This window comes from Acipenser ruthenus, chromosome 16 (genome assembly GCF_902713425.1).
Source record: "Acipenser ruthenus chromosome 16, fAciRut3.2 maternal haplotype, whole genome shotgun sequence".
NCBI classification, from domain to species: Eukaryota; Metazoa; Chordata; class Actinopteri; order Acipenseriformes; family Acipenseridae; genus Acipenser; species Acipenser ruthenus.
Window position 1 is genome coordinate 4,248,153 of NC_081204.1, and position 17,893 is coordinate 4,266,045.

General features: G+C 37.3%; 1 protein-coding gene across 5 annotated transcripts in view; it reads left to right on the forward strand.

Annotated features, from left to right (window-relative positions):
• Positions 1 to 17,893, forward strand: part of LOC117412308 (transcription cofactor vestigial-like protein 4) — a 47,342-nt gene that overhangs the window by 8,521 nt on the left and 20,928 nt on the right. Inside the window, exon 1 of one of the 5 annotated variants that reach the window (XM_034020579.3) lies at positions 15,594 to 16,183. The exons of 3 other annotated variants lie outside the window; for them this stretch is intronic. In XM_034020579.3, the coding sequence (XP_033876470.1) occupies positions 16,102 to 16,183 (82 nt within the window). In that variant the 5' untranslated portion in view covers positions 15,594 to 16,101. Of the gene's footprint in view, positions 1 to 15,593; positions 16,184 to 17,893 lie in introns of those variants that run through there. One more of the 5 variants, XM_034020582.3, reaches the window with a different exon arrangement.

Here is a 17,893-nt window from a genome sequence, read left to right on the forward strand (position 1 = left end):
CTGCTCACAATTTTTGAGCTTCCCTAAACGTGCTTGGCAAGGCTGGGATTTATTATTTTGCAATACAATACAATACAACTCAACGGTCTGTATAGCGGATTCCGTGAGCAACTCAAATCCAAAAGTCTTAATGTATAAAGAAGCCCAGCAGCAATTTAAGCCCACGATCAGGATAAACCAGGGGAATAAGTAGGTTTTGAGCCTCTGCTTAAACACATGAATGAAGTCAGATTCCAAAGGGAACAGATAGCCCTGGCTCCCTGGGACTAAAGCAGGACCCTGGTGATAGTAGCAAGCAGACCAGCCTCTGTATCAATAAACTTTATGGTGTTTTTTTTTTTGTAAGGTTATTGCTTTTGAATTTTGGTATTAACTTGCATAAAAGCATTTAATCTCGAAATGTTTTCCAAGGTGTGGTAATCTACATAGAGGGGATGATAAATAAAACTCTCATGTGTTCTAGTGATCTGTAGAATGTCTTTAAGGTTGATTTACGCATTAAGCTTTTGCTTATGATACATTTAAAAGCGTTATTGAAGAACATGTAGGTTCTATACGTATTACTGGTATGAAAAATGATCCTAGGTTTTCAATAACCTTTGACTTTGTGGCCAGTAACTGGTGAAAGGCATGCTTGACAGAATACACCTTTTGTCTGAACCATTTAGTTAGTTTGAAGCCAGACAGTTAAGTTTAACCATTTTTAAGCAGCTTGTATTTGTCTTTTTAGTTTATTTTTAGCAGGTTTTTAGGGCCTTTTTTCAGGCTTAGGCATAAGATGGTACAGATAAGAACATAAGAAAGATTACAAACGAGAGGAGGCCACTCAGCCCATCTTGCTTGTTTGGTTGTTAGTAGCTTACTGATCCCAGAATCTCATCAAGCAGCGTCTTGAAGGATCCCAGGGTGTCAGCTTCAACAACATTACTGGGGAGTTGGCTCCAGACCCTCACAATTCTCTGTGTAAAAAAGTGCCTCCTATTTTCTGTTCTGAATGCCCATTTTTCTATTCTTCATTTGTGATACACACCTATAGCCTGTGGAGCTGATATAATTGCTTGAACATATTTGAATAATTTACAGTAATCTTTCTCTATGAAACATAATAGTGCAAGCTGCAACAGAACATAGGGAGGCAGGAGACAATTACATACAGAAGGATTTCTTTACCTTCAGAACTGGGTGTTGAGTTTCAGCAGATCATACCAGTGAGGTCATGCTCTGGGGCTTGGAAGTGTGGAAAGTGCTTGACACATCATTTATCATCTTTTGAAAGCATTCGAGAGGGATTCATTGGTTCAGTCAAGCAACATCTGACAATCTGGTATGAATTTCCCCATTACTCGTATCAGTCAAAGTGAAGCCATCCCGTTTTGTTGCAAACTGTACAGGAGTTGAGCGTCCATTGCCATAAAAAGTTGATCTGTAATTTCTTGTCAAAAATACTTGCACATAGGTTAAAATCATAAGTATGAGAAATACTACAGTGTTATTGCTGTAATTGTAGTAGAAGTAAAAATGATACATTGATAATAAAACATACATTATTTACAAGCAGGGCTTCCGTCCGGCCACAGACTTATATTTTATTTCTGAAAAAGAAAAATGTTCATATTAGACCCATTTAAAAAATAAATTGACACATTCCCATAAACACAAACTATTTTAATACAGGGAGACAACTAACCAAACGTTCGTGCTCGACTAACAAGTAATCCTCACACATTGGGTTTGCATTAAGGGTGTGGAGTTAAATGTGTGTCAATATAATATCTATACATATTTCCACTGGGAAAGGGCACCTTGTGTAATTGTTAAGAAAGCTTCCTTCTCCCTTTCTGCCTCAGGCAGTGCAATACTGGAATTTCAGCTCTCATCAACACCAGGATACCTGGCATTCCGGGATGTCTTTGTGCCCCAAGCGCACGGCTCTTGCTTGATTCGGAAGATTGCATCTCATAACAAATCTGAAAGCGTATGGGTTCTGTTTAACACAACAACACAATAATGAAGCCGCACTTGTTTGTTGTGAACTCTTGATTTTTTTTTTTAATGAAATGTCTTGGACTTCCAAGCTATCGATAATGATTTGTTCTTCATTCTACTACAGTACAACATCCCTTGGAGTGACAATTTAGCTCTTGTAGCACTTGCTGTTTCTGAATAATATTGACAGTTTACTTTTTTGAATTTGCACCAGAGCAAAAGTATGTGAAGCAGTGGCTTTGTGGTCCCCGAGAAAGCTCTTTAACTACTGTACAAAAGGATCTGATCCCCATTTCACAACTTATTCTCCAACACATTGTTTCACCAGCAGGGGTCAGAAACATCTGAAACAGAAGTGTGTCACAAAACACACTGCATACACAGGAAGGATTTGGTTCTGTAAAAAAAAATCCAAAAAGAAAACAAAGACGATATTGAAGAAAGGAAATACTTGGACAGACTAGGAGTGTCTCTCAAGCAGACAGTTGGCAACTGATCTAACAGAATACAATGGGAATAGAGGAATAATGTTAAAATGCTTGTAAATAGTTTGTGTGCCAAACAGTGGTGTTGGTATTAAACAAAAATAATACCCTATGCAACTGTTGGAACATTAGAGTTACTCTGTAGTTGTGCCAGGGGCTATGGTATACAGACATTACATGTACAGTAATTCATTACTCAAACAGCTTTAAAGTATTATATTTATCAGCAGTCTCTGGGAATGTTAAGGTAGAGTTAAGATGTAAATTATGAGGCTGGCCACACAGGTTATAAAAAAACGTGTATCTTATAATTATACTACTTAGCACGCCCTCAGGCTTTTACTGCAAAACATCATTACCTGTCCCTAACTTGAGGTACATTTCTTCAACATTTATCTTATATATTGGATGAGTGTCTGTCAAAAATCACTTAATCAGTTTTTCAAAATTTCAGTCATTTTCCATTGCTTTACACTCTTTCTAATTACATACATACTTAATAACTCCCTTAAGTAAAAAAACAGGATTAAATGCCACTGATAAAAACTGATACTACCAATGTTTAGAGTTTTTTCAAATATATGTGCATGTACTACATGTAGTGTTTTTCATTTAGACAATTGATCCAAATTCACAGAAACTGATTCATAGAATACAAGTAAAACAAACAGTCACACCTTTGTGATTTCATTTGAAATTGCTAAAATCGGCGTAGATAGTGAGTATTCAATTAAAAACGCAATATACTTAAATGAACTGTATTTCCCCATTTACGTGCAAGTTAGACAGAAAAATAAGGAGGAGAAGCTTATATTAGTTTGTCTTAAACATATACAGAAGGATCATGTATTTTCACGTTAACTCCTGTGCTTTTTTCAAAAAGGAAACACATCGTTTGTTTAAAATCTGAAAATAAGTACACAATGCCGACCAATTTAAAAGCTTCTACACCTTTCTTGCTACAGCGGTGAATGCTTTGCTCTGGGTCATACTGATGGGTTTGCTTGTTAAATGCCTTTTACAAATCGGTATTTGTCTTAGTTGGAAAAAGATTCTAGTTAGCTTTGTATACACAAAGCATTAAATAACGACCAGAATTGGGATCTGGACACAAGGCTCTTGTTGAAAATCCAGTCAAGTTTTAGCGCTCTGTCAGTTTGATGGACTTTAACCTACCACTCCTTCATGGGGTAACAATGTGCACATATTCTGATTGCAGCCTATATGCAAATATCCTTGGACATGGCTTTGTCAAGTGTTTTTTTTTTTTTTTTTAAAGATGCAAATGAAATCCATTTGCATCAAAACGACGGTAAAATTAGAAAAAATAAAAATAAAAAAAGTCTTTGTTATTATGCAAAGCAGTTGGAAAACAAATAGTTGTCCGGCTTTGCATCGAAGGCCAGAGTCCAAACAAGAGGGCTTGTTTGAACCTTTCACTGCAAAAACTCATGTAGAATAAACCCATTCTTCCACAGTCTTAGTCTTACCAGGGAAGAAAGAAAGTGATTTGATTTTTTTTGCTTAAACTAAAATGGAAAGCTTATTTTTATTAGTCCCCCCCCCCCCCCCCCCCCAGAAGTGTGAAAGCTTTGCCTTTTTGCTTACATTGTTTACAAAGCAATATATCTGAAAGATGATTTATGTTTCATACAGTTAAACAAAAACAAATAAAAAGATACCTTATCTTGATACATGCAAAGAAAATATTCTATAGAGCTATCTTGGCACAACATGACATACATTGAAGAGGTCCGGAAGAGAAGATTAAACAGTAAAAGGTTAGAGAGAGCCGACTGGTGGGCCAAAGACCTTGGCAGTTGAGTGAGAAGAGTTGGTTCACAGGTTTAGTTACAAATATAAACCAGGTACAACAGAAAACTTTCATTCAGACTATACACATTATTATTATTAAAATCAGTTCACCTGCTTTTGCACAGGCAATTTAAGATAGTCTCCATTCATTGCTCAGGAAATGCATTTTAGTTTAAACCAAAACGTATGTAAATGAACATATTGGAAAATGGGCAAGTCGGGTCACTCCCTCTTAGCTTGTAATAGGATCCATGTGAAAAGCTCCTGATCTGCTTTCTCTCTAGGCAGCACTGACAGGCCCCAGCCAGAGCTGACAATCGTTTTAGCACCCAGTTGATACTCTTCTTGGTTTTTTTTTTTTTAATTGCTGCATCACTCCTTCTTTGAATAATTGCTGCTCTACCTGTTTGTATTGGGTTGATTGACAGATTGACATACAATTATAATTATTGTGAGGTTCTTAAGTTACTGAAGTAAAGAATTATTGTTCAATACAGTGTCTCTAAGTTGACACAATTTATCACAATAAAACCGTTTGTACTCAGGAAGGAGACTTTGGATAGATAACTATGAAGGAACTTCGCTTTAGAGAAATAGGAGCTTGATGCCTGCAGTACGTGTGTTTTCACAGTACGGTTTTGTCGGTCTTCGCTTTGTAGAGAAACGATTTCCAGCATGCTGATAATGCATGCCTGGGATGATCCTTGGTGATCAACTTGGTAAATCTTTGTGTAAAAGCAAAAAAAAAAAAAAATGGCCATAAAACGATGCTTAGTGCTCAGTTTTGATTTGAAATTGATGACACTACAGTCCTTGTTAGACTGCTTCATCTGTGCGTTGTCTTAAAGATATTTAATTTACAATCAGATATCTTTAATTACAGGTTTGCAGAGACCCCACACCCTTTAGTCAAAACTGGCATGACTAGGTCTTCAAAGGCATCATTGTTTTGTATAATATATATATAAATTATTTCTCTGATTTAACAATTTCCCTCAGGGGATTTACTGTGAAGTTGAAGCCTTCAGGCAACGCAAAGAATAAATAAGAGGATCTGAAGTCAATCTACCATCAAATCTCACAAAAAGATTTAGTCTTCTGGAAAATGTTTCCAGACCAAACAAGTTGATTCATTTTCATAAGCTTCCGCCCTGAGACTGTGGAGGAGATTCAGTACAATATGCCTCTTGTTCCTAAAACTGCATGCAGATTATATGGTATAGCAAATACCTTTTTTAATGTTTATTTTTATTTTACTGAATAAAAAGCTGATTTAGATTTTTGACCATCTCTATTTTTGTTTATTACTATTAGGCTTTTTATCCAATTGTAAAACTTTTGTTACATGAACTTAGAAGTCATTGTTTATAAAAAAAAAAAACAACAATTCACAATTGTTGTTAGGTACTTGGAAACATTCACAGAGTGTTTGCTGGGACTCGATTCAAATCTTAAGCAATCCATCATGAGTGATAAACAAAAAAGGAGCGTTTGGATTAATATAATGCTGTCATATAATACTGTGGGATTTGAATTATTTGAAACGGAGCCACAGTCCCAAGTCCACAACACACACAACAAACTGACGGTTTATGAGCTACAGTAGAATGTGAATATTTTATTATCCTCCAATTCTATGCAACTTGGAAACAATAACCCTGGTTGTTCACTAGTGAGTGTCACATGAAGGCAGATATTAGGGGCAGATACTTTATAAACTAGTAAAAACATAAATCACTTCTGTACAGATCTGGGCTTTGATTGGCATTTAAAAATAGATAAAAGATGCGAACCCTTTGAAGGTAGGAGTTTAGACTGATAAGATATTAATGAAAATGCTTGTCGGTTAACTGCAAGACTCTACTCTTATTTTTACAGTTTGAAGGATTTGACTTGGTAACCTAGTCTGTTTCAGGGTTATTTGTTGTACAGCTAGTTTCACAGACCCAGATTAACAGTAGTCTTGGACTACCTTACCTAAGGTAACATTAGGTAGTCCAGGATTAGTGCTAACTAGGGTCTATGAAACCAGCTTTTCGTTATATCCCTTGGTTTTGGCAGATTACCTCTAAAAAAAAAAAAAAAAAAAAGTTGTTTTTGCATTCTGATCACTTTGTTGGATATCAATTTGCAACATATTTTGCTTATTAAGACTGCTTGACATTGCTCCTTGGAAATAGATTCATTACATTACACAGAACAGGGCTAAGTGTGGAATGCATAAGGAGGTTAGGGTTTTCAGATAACCCTGATTTTTACATTGGATAAGATTTTGCATTGTGCTGCACCTGGTGAGACAGTGAAGGAAGAACTTTAGACTGCAGGGTTACCTAAACAAAGGGAATGAGTAGTATAGATAAATCACCTACTGTATCACGGTGGAGGTATGAAGGTATTTTAGATCATTAAAGTAAACCCCATGGCCATAATTGACCACACATTGTTTTTTTTTTAATTAAATTTAATAACTTTGGGTTGTGGGGTTTGTATTGTTATAGCTGAACATGCTGTAGCTGCTTCCTCACCTGCTTTACAGGTTTCATGTTGTTGGTGCATTGCTGATGTTGTGCACTTATTATGTAGTTAAACGCAGTGTTCACAGTGTGAACATCAAAGGGGCTGGATAGCATTTCATAACACAAACCTGCTGCATGTTGACGGGAGCGTTTATAGTTTATAGATTGGAGAAGGTTCCAGTGCAGAGTGAGATAGACCACGTGGTGAACACAGAGAAACCTGCAGGACAGCTCCCCTCCTGATTAGGAGCGAGAAACTGTTGAAGGCGGCCTACAGTGATGTTTTCCTCTTCCCCCACAGAGAAGGTTCAAAATGTCATCATAGGAGGGAGGGAGGGAGACAGAGAGAGGTGAATGAACTCCCATTTAGCGTCTTGGCTAGGAGCATCGATTGAATTTGTTTCACACATAGAATTGTCACGTAGTTAGTAAAAGTCTTTTTCTGGTGCGATTTAACAATTTTTTCTTCACATATTTCAGTTTTCTGGAACTGATACAATGTCTAGTTTAATAAGCTTCTGTGTTAAAAAAATAAAAAAATAAATAAAACATTTGGCAGAAATTGGCTAGTTGGAGGAACATGAAGATGCTTAAAGCTCCCAGAGAGGATTTCACACTTCCCAGACTTAAAATCGAGACTCACTGAATATTGCAGGTGTCCAAGCCATACAAAGCTCTGTAGATTCAAGCTGTGCTGCCAGTCAGGAGGACAGCTTTTTTTGCACCAAGGTTTCCAAAAATGCAATAATTAAATAAACATTGAAGAAGGGTGGTTTGTTTCTTTTTTTTTTTTTTTTAAAGATAGAAACATATAAAATCAAAATGTATAGTGACGAATGATGAAAGATAAATTCCTGAAAGTTTCCTACAGTATTGTGTTCAATTACAGCATGTCTTCAGTTAATTGTGGCAGAGAGTAGGATCAAGTGGCTCAAAGGTTAATTATTTGCTTGATGACTGCACTGTGTATTTAAAAAAAAAAGTACAATTGGTGCGAAATAAAAACAATTTAAAGACTATAGGTGTTCCATATTCTTCTCCTTACACCCCCAGACAGGAAGTGGATAGAAATGTTATTATGCCGAAACTTGTTTTGGGGGAAACTATTTGTGCCGGAGTGTAATCTGTTTTTTCCTTAAAATAGCAAAAGGGAGGTGTGAGAATCTATAATACAGACACTTCAGTCATGTGTGCAACAATGGCAGCACATTAGAGCTGGTGACTAGCTCTGAGTAAGCAGGGAAAAATCCCTTACTCTTTGTTATTTCACAGGTACTGTCAGCTACATATAGAGGGCTGAATTCTCAAAGCTATTTACTCCAAATCGTCATTGGTGAGTTTTGTGTCTGAAAGGTTTTAGTGATTTGGACTTCTTTGCTGATCAGTCAGTTCTGCTGGAAAGGTAGGGAAGGTTTTTTTTTTTTTTGTAATGTATATTTTACCCATTTGCTAACTATTTACTAGTTATTAAATTGTGAAATAACAGAGTGCATGTATTCAAGGTTAATGTAAGGCAATAGTGAGGTGAGATTTTTTAGTTGCAGATGTGATCTTGAAATGGCTTGCCGAGTCTGAGCTAGTAACACTGCTGTGGTAGGGTCTGTCAGGATAATTGACCATTAGTGAATCAACCAGCTAAATGTTTTTTTTCCCTATTAGAAACATTGAAATACTGTATAGATTACACAACAGGAGTGAATATTTAATTTGGGCTTACATCGTGGAAACGTAAAGTACAGAAATATTGTGAAATTGTCTCTTTTGCTTATTGTTTCTGAACTCCAGGTGGTGTATCCATTACAAAACGTACTTACAGAAAGCTGTCCACATGAATGTTAAAAGTTCTGCTCAAGGTACCATGTGAAATAATAATTTTCAAATTGCAAGGCCAAAAAAGGCACTTTTTTTTTTTTTTCGCAATGGTTTTTTATATTTGTACTCCCATAACTCGGTAAAACGGTGCAGTGGTCGTTTCAGTCAGCACTTGTTTGTATTTCTCCTTATTGTTGAAGTGAATGACATCTCTGAATCATCTGCTTCCTGTTGGCCTGTCAGTTCATGCACACTGACTGAAGCAGAACCGTTCAAACGAGCTGAAAAAACAGACAAAGAACGTCTATGGCCATAAAGCAGTGAGGAAGCAGGTACATATGCAGGAAGTGAATAAAAACGATTACGATGAAACACGCGATTTTCAAGAACCCACTTCAGCTGCCATTCCTCAAATGATTCATGTTGTCTTAGCTCTCAAAACCGAATGCATAATATTTAACCAATTAAACTGTCGACCCTGCCTGCGTTCCATTTAATAGGTAGCTGTTCCAGTCGATAGTTGAGGGAGGCAAGCTCAATGTGGAGAATGTGGTTTTGCAAAGCAAATTAAACCCTTTTTTGGAATAGAGTAACTGTAGATACAGTTGCGTCTTAAATTACAAAACTTGAATTAATTACAAACTAATTTAAAAATAAATAAATGCCCCTGAACCATACTGGACCCTCGCACCATGTTCCACCTTAACGCTTATTTAAATGTATACTGGTGGTAGTATTGTGGTGTAGAGGGTACACGTTCTCCAGTGGAGTGCTGGAGCTCTGGTTTTAGCTAAAGGTACCTGTATATATCATGTACAGTACATTTGGTGCGACAGTGGGTATAGCCATAGATTTAAGAAAAAGATGGGTGCTGAAGCAGAGTCATCCTTTTTGAAAATGATAAAAGGGAGTACATTTATTAATATCCCCCATATCATAGAATAATAAATGAACGAAAGGCAGATGTCTTTCAGAGAATACCTGTGGGAATAATCCATCTGGACAGTCAAAATAAGTCCTTTCGACCAATCGAAAAGCAGACGAGAACTACAGCATTACATTTTCATCTGAGTAGTTGAGCCAGCTTGTGGATTTTCAGTAGCTTATTGTTCAGAAGCCCCCCTCCCCCATTCTAACAATGTGTTTATTAAACTTAACAGTGTCAAATATTAAAATCCCTGGGGATTTAAGATTAACCAAACACTCGATATGTTTTCTGTCATTCATGCTAGTTCTCTCATGTATCAATCTTGTCAGCATCAGTAGTCGGGCTGTACTTAATTGTAGGTAGAGTTTCATTGACATCAAACCATTGTCTTGTGTACGGACTGCCAAAAACCTATTAACCTTGAATGTTGGAAATGACATGCCTGGCTTTTAACTGATCAAATCATATGTATATAATTCCGTCTCGCTATATTGCCTGGGCTCTCTGCTCTTACCATGAAGCAAACGCATCCACTTAAAACTAATTCTGCCTTGATACTTGTGTCTGTTTTTACCACTGCTGATGGCTAGTGAAACATACTACTGAAAAAGATCCTAACATAAGAATAGTGTCAGCCTGGTAAAGTATGTATTAAAACCATTGCAGTTTCGACCTGTTTATTCTGAAGTACTGTGCTGTATATTTCAAGGCTACCAGTTCTATTTAACGGATTGGGCCTGGGCCTGTTGCATGCTGACAGACAGTCCAGTTATACACTGTTCGCTGGTCGTTGTTTTCTCCTTAAACTGCCCACAATTGTAGACAATGGATTGAGCAGCTCACTGAATGGAGGCACTGTTCTGTCTTGGCAATTCTGCAGTGTGTGTGAAATTTGAGACAATGGCTCTTTAAAGCCAATGAGAACCCTTTTCTTTAATGCTGAGCAGAAGTGGGGGGGCTCAGACTTAACAGACCCCCACTAATCCCTTTTGCAAGTCAAGTGAGAGTGAAGTTCTAACGAGGTCTGTAATCTTGGTGATGAGAGTGAAGTTCTAACGAGGTCTGTAATCTTGGTGATGAGAGAGGTCAATTGAAAAAGCACAGAATTAGTTGAAATAGTCCTACTGCTGCACTATTTTGTTTCATCCGTGAATTGCTTTTGTTAGGAGATGCATGAAGGTCCTTAAAGGTTATCAAGGTTTAACGTTACATTCATAAAAAAAGGGGTGGGTGAATGGGTCGAGCACCATGTCTTAGCAGTCGGGAATCAGATAACTGCTTTGAAAGTTAGACAGTTGTGGTATTGGGATGATACTGTATGTATCTTTACATGTTTAATAAACTCAATCAAATATTCAGAGGTACAAGAAATTAGGTCAATGAGATGGATGGTTTCTCCAGTTTAGCAAAGACATGTAGCTGAAGCATTGTGTCTACTTAATGTGTCATTGCTGTTTGTCATTTGATTGGCGACACAATTTCCAGCCGACACAAATGGTGATTTATTTATTTTTTGCTTCATAAAATGACTCCCTATAGAGGCCAAAGGGGTGCTATCTATCCATATGTATTGCTAAAGTCTACCGGAAGTAGTACAGCATGTTAGATATCAGTTTTTCACTATGGAAAAACTACAAAGCATTATGCAATTCCATATGTTAACATAACGTTATTCAGCTGGTTTCAGTTAACTTTATGAAACAAAATTCATTAATTATGTAGGGCGACACAAGTACTGTAATGAGATTAACTCCTTCTTTCTTTGCGCTTAACATGATCAAAGTTATCTCAATGTAAGAGGCCTCTTGGGCTGTATTGCAATATTATGAACAAGATTCTGAAGCAATTCTGAAGCAAAATAGATGACTTGCTTAAAAACACCAGGTTTTAGGAGAGTTGTGTGCGTCATACAGGGAGTGTGAGTTCCTGGTTGTGCCAAGTTGTTTATCTTGGCTCCGATGCTCCCAATTTTAATTCAAAACTTGAAAAAGAAAAAAAAATATAACACACCACCTAAGTGCTCATTCTTCCTGATTACCTTAACAAAGTTGTACTGCCTGCTGAAAAACAGATGGCCAGCACAGACGCAACACAGCCTACTAATGTACAGTATTGTGTACAAAAAAAAAAAGAAATGGCATATTTGAAATGACCCGCGTTACGAACGATGTCTGTTCTTTTAAACAGTAGACATCTGTTTGCCTATTGAGGGTTATTTAATTGTATATATTGTTGGGATTTATTATACTCCTCACACCCAAATAAACCATAGACAGGATCACAGTAAATGTGTGTATACTGTAAGGGTGCATTGCACAAAAGCACCCCCACTTCTGTTCCAGCCCTCCTGCACATCTAGTAGGTGGTCAGATCCAGGTGGATGCATGAATGCAGAGTTTAGTGTATTGTAAAATGTTTTTTGTATGGCTGAGAATGTTAACCTTATTCAAGAAGAGTCTGGCAAGTTCCCCTCCCCCATCCCCCCCATACTGAAATATATGGAAAAACGCTGTATCAATAGACAAGAACATACATGTATTTTTTTAAAATACGCCATTAACAAGGGTTGGGCAGTTAATTAAAAAAGATACTACCTAGTTTTCAAATGTGAGGGTGATTTACAGTAATTTTGAAAGCAAATTGAATTAAAGTAAAAACAGTTTAAAAGCGTGTGTGTAACATGGCTGTTTATTACCTGTGGGTTTGTATTAGGTCTACATATTGTTTACATGTTTAGATTATGTGAAAAGAACCTTGCTTTGAATGTGGTTCCTATCCTCTGCAGTAGCATTAGTTTGCTAATTTACCTTCTATTTTGTTACCTTCTCTTTCAAACAGCATTCCAGCTTGTCGCCTCCTATTCAAAGAGTCTTTCACCAGACCAGCAGTTTTGTTTTTTATGGGTCGTTGCCCTGTGTTGAGTTAACACCTGGCAAAGAAGAAAGGTTTCAGATTTAATTCATGCATCAATATTTGCTTTATCTTGGCAGTTGTCAAACTATCGTTTTTAATTATTAGCAAAATCGCAAACCAAGTTTGATCTCCAGACTTCACAAATCCACCTCCAAATACGACTAGCTGTGAAACTGTGTTTGCCACACTGCTCAATCTTACAATAAGCTGCCATAGACTGACTTTGTAATTATATATTTCTGCTGTACCAAACCACACTTTAGTTGTCTTTTCTAAAAATCTAATTTACTAAAAAAAAAAAAAAAATGGAGTGACTGTTCCACTAGAGGGCAGTATAGTATTGCTGTGAATTCTGCTGGTTTAAGATTGTAAATTCTATGCAGTAAATCAGCATTCTAAAATCCTGCTGCTTGGTAATCACCCATGTCAATGGCAGCCCACAGTAGCAAGGACTGCACATTATACTGCTGTACTCGTATGGGCAGTGGGAAAGCAGATCACAGCATTAATAACACATACACTGATCTACCTGTTTACAATGATATTTAGTTACATAAAATATAAGTTTAAAAATGATCCTTTGTTATACGGATCTCTGCTGGGGGGATGCACTTTGTTTGAAGCATAACACAGATCCCTTCTACTTTCTGCAAAAAAAACTATTTTTATTTTGTTTTCCTCGTTGGAACAAGGGCATCTTTTGAGATAACAGCCGTTTCCCACGGTATAAAATGATAGTCTCCGTATCAAGTGGTATAATTAAGTGATTAAGAAAGCCAAGGATTTTAATTACACCTTATCTGTTGTGTTCTTTCCCTGAAAATCAAGGCAGGCTCCTGAGAGAAGCCACTGCTGTTCAAGCTGCAGTCGTGGGTAATAAAGACAAAACATGTTGGAAGTTTTTTTTTATAACATATAATAGAGGATTGAGTCCTGCTGTGATTCCCAAAGCCTGCAAGGTCAGCAGTGTGGTGTAGCCGAGACCTGAGTGACGCAAAGACATTTGGAAGAAATGAAGAGATCTGGATTATTGCCCCCCTCCCCCCCCAAAAAAAGGTTTATTTAAGGTTGCCATCTCGGAGGTACATTCTTTGCTAAATATAAAATTAAGGCCAGTGATTAGCTGTAGACAATCCCCTTTTTTAATTCTTTAATTTCCAGAGAAACAGAACCTTTCTTTCATGTAATTGTAGTTTGTAGATACTGTCATCACAGGAGTTTCACACAGCTCCTGAGCTTTAGCCACAAGTTTCCTGGCTTCCTGCACTATTGTCATGTAGATCCAGGCCTGTCACCTTACAGATAAGGTTCAGCTTACCTATGGGAAAGTGAAAACTCCACCCCCTCGACAAAAAAAAGGTTATTACTGAAGAGCCTGCTATTAGTGGGTATGTACGTTTCAAATATCGGACAACCTGGCATTCTGTTTCAATGCCAGGTTCTCATTGTAAATGACAATGTGTTCTCAATTGACTCACCTGGATAAAGGTTTTGATTGATTGTTTTGACCCGAGAAACAGTCTCTCAAGTGCAATACCAATATCTGTCCATCAGGCGGTGCCAGTTGCTTAGTAGAACTCCCTTTTTAGTCAAAGGTAAACAGTAGGTGTTAGACACAATATGGGGTTTAGTACACTTCTACTTCATATATAAAATTGTCAATTTTCAAATTTAAAAAGTAGTTGTTCTATAACTATGGTTTTTAAAGCCATTTAAAAACTCTTATTTTCTTGTTTAGATTTTATTTGGAAGACGCAGAGATTTTAAATACAACATAAGAATTGTTCACTGCATGTGTTGTAGTTCAAACTCAGTGATCTAGCAACAATTAGACCATGTGACCTAAAGATACCAGGATGCAACAATCGATCTGTAGCATTGTACAGCATTTCAAATATTTGCATATCCTGAAGTAACGTAGAGTAATGCGTTAGTCTGGATATTTGAATGACTCCATAGAACGGGTATAACAAGCAGAAAAGCAGAAAATCATAGGCGACACAGCTAGCGATTCGTTCCCATACATGTGTCCTGAATGACACCAGTACCTTCAGTTGTAAACTATCATAAACAGAGTCCAGTAGTTGACTGCATCACAGGGCCTTCCAAGCTGTGTTTCACATAGAAACAGGTTTCTTGCCTGCCAGTCAGAATGAACATCATCTTTAAATGTGCTGTCACACCGGGTGGAGGTCTTCTAAATCATCCTCCAGTAATGTCTAATATTTACTAAACTGTGCAGCAAGGATATAAAGTGTTTGGATTCCACACTGAAAAAAATCTTAATAGTTATTTTCTGATCTCTTGAAAAAACTGAATATAAATCTGGTTATTCAAAATAACTACACCGAGAGCAACTGTATGTGCGATACCTTTTATTTCAATAACAAACCAGAAAAATGTAATGTTTTGTAAAAGGGAGAGCTAGGAAAATATCCTGATTCTGCTTCCCGCCCTAGCCCCCCCCAGGGAACTTATTAAAGTAAACAATATATTCTTCTCTCTGCTGAAATGTTTAAGGTGACTTCTTGGAAAGTTTCAGCACTGGGGGAAAACTATCAGTAGTTATCTTATCAGTGCACTTTACTGTGTCTTTAGCAACATGTGCAGTGATCTTACACGTGCACGGAAAGTACACTATGGACTCAATTAAACAAAATCCCCATAGCAGATCCTCATTCCCATACATTACTTTGCCACCTCACATTCTGTTATTTTCAAAAGGATTAACTAGTCTAGTGCTGCATTTTACATGTATTCTGAAACGGTTTCTCCTTAAATTTCTCCGATAGCATAGTCTTTGTGCTGAGGCATGGACAGTATTAGTGTTGAGGCATGGACAGTATTCAGACAAAATGAAAGCCTCATGTCATGATACAGTACATCTGTTTTAAGTTTTTGTTTTTTTTCACCAAAAGAACAAAGAAATAAATATATTTTAATTGGGTTTGTGTGTATTGTTTGCTTTTATTGTATGTTCTTTAAAATAATTTGCTGGGACCTGGATCTCATGCACAGTGCCTGTGGAAATGCACAGAATATAATTTGCAACGTGAACTGTAAGGAGATACTGCATCCTTGAAAAGCCTTCCCTGTATTTTTTTTTGCAGAGGCAGCACGGTTTCCTGTCGCACAGAGTTTCGACACAGCCCCTCCTTGCTTTTCGCCTCCCTCTTCCTCCCCTCCTCTCTGCATTTGGAGGCTGATCTTGGGTAGAAAAAAATCCCTGACATTTGAGGCGCTCCAGGGATTTAACGAGCATGCTCAGTGGCTCGAGCCTACATAGAGGAAACTGGTTTACATACGAGTCATACCAAGCATAGCCTGCATGTCAATGCAGTTAACTTGCAGCGGGCTGTGAGGAGAACTGTCTCGTCTCTTTTGTCCCGAAACAAATATTTGTCTTTTCTTTTCAGAAGATATACTAAAGACAGTTTATTTCAACAGTTCACCAAAACCGCGGAAAACGCACTGAAATACAAAGTCTTCAGTCCTTGAAGGGTTGAAGTTTTTTGTTTTCTTTTTGTTTTGTAAAAAAAGTTAAAGGCTGGGCCTTTAGCTTATAAGAGAACTGATCTCCGTGCGCTCTGTCTCACTCTTTCGGGGGAAGGAAGCAAACAAGCTGGTCTTTTTGCTAGCCCAATAAATGCATTTTACGACAATGGACCTGTTAAACTTTCAGTACCTGGACAAAATGAACAACAACATTGGCATTCTGCGCTATGACGGTAAACTTTTCTATCCAACTTATTTTACTGTAGTGTAATTTATTATTATTATTATTATTTTATTATTATTATACAGTTTTATACTCCTGTTAATAATGTGTCAATATTGTACATCTAAATAATGACCCGTGTAAGTAAACTCTAATTGCTTTCTAAAACAACATTTTGAAGTTATTTATTTACTGTATATTATTAGTCATAACAACAAAACAATGTCTGTCTGGGATCATGTTACTTATATAGGCTGTTCATTTTAGGACAACAAATAAATAAAAAGGCATTTCATAGTTTCTTTGTTGCATCTTGAATAAGACTGCTGCTATTGTTACAAAAACTATCAGGGACTGTAGACAAAAACTGTAAATTGTTACGCTTCGGGGAGACTGACTTGTACTGTTAATTTGTTGACTATCTATCTGTACACTGACATCGTAGAACAGAAGAGGATTAACACAAAGATTCCACAGCTTGGTTGAGGATTGTGACGGCAGTAATAGCAGTCCGGGGGGGGGGGGGGGGGGGGTGCTGGAGTACAGACTAGATCTTTGTTTGACTTATCATTTCCTGGGCAGTTCTGTAGGGAAGGGGGAGTGGGGGTTTGAAGATGTTGTTTTACTCCTGTGTCTGGTGCAGCAATAGAACAGATGACGACCCCCGACCCCTCCCCCTCTCGCCTCCCCAGAGGCAGACAAACTACATTATTAATGAAACCCTTTAAGTCAGTACACCTAATGCTAGATAACACATTTGTAAACTATTGTGATCCATCTAGAGTTCTGGTTGGAAATGGGCGTCATTTCTAGTTGTAATCGCGTTTCTACGTGCAGATCTAATACAGTTCAATGGCTTGGCTCTCAAATGGAAAGAAAGGCCTTACTGAACTAATTCACTTTGGCAGAATGAGGTTTTTTTTTTTTTTTTTTTGCTTGAACTGCACACACAGTTGCTGGATATTGTTTCCAGGGCAGAGCAGAGATGCCTTTCCAAGGTTACATGGAAAACAAAGAGAAAGGGTATTCAAGTCACTGTCATAGCAAGGCAAGAAGCTGCCATTAGAAAGACTGCAAGGCAGTAAATCAGCCTTTTTGGAGTGATAAAAAATAAAAATAAAAAAAAGTTTCTTAATCCTGGTTTGTTGCACTTTGGTGTGCTGCAATTGCTTAATATCTGGCATTCCCAGCTTCCACAGCAATGAATCATATGTTTGGAAAACTGTAGGGGTGGCTGCAAAAACATACACATTTTTTTTGCAGCTATGGTATTCAGCCTTTTACAGCCTTCCAGACTATATGTGCAGATTTCTTTAATGGGAGTTATTTTATTCTTTCATATTGGTATCATGAATTTAAAATGCTGGAGAGGTGGCTGTATTTTAGTGTTTTGTAAAAGGTTTGGTCCGATTATGTAGAAACCAAAGGGAGTTAGGTCAAACAATAAGACAACAACATGTATTATCTGGGGATTTTCTCTGCCAGGTATAGACAGACCCACATTTAGTAGCATGACTGATGATCCACATGTCAGCCCTCATCAGAGAAGAACTGATTAAATAAATCCAGGGTCTGTAGTGGGGGGCAAATTAGCACTGTTAGGTGTAAAAAAAATAAAAAAATAAAAAGGTAGGTTTATTTGAGTTTTTGGTTGTCACTGGTGTGCTATACAGTATTCATGTTTTTATTTATTTTTTCTTGGCAATAGATGTTCCTTATT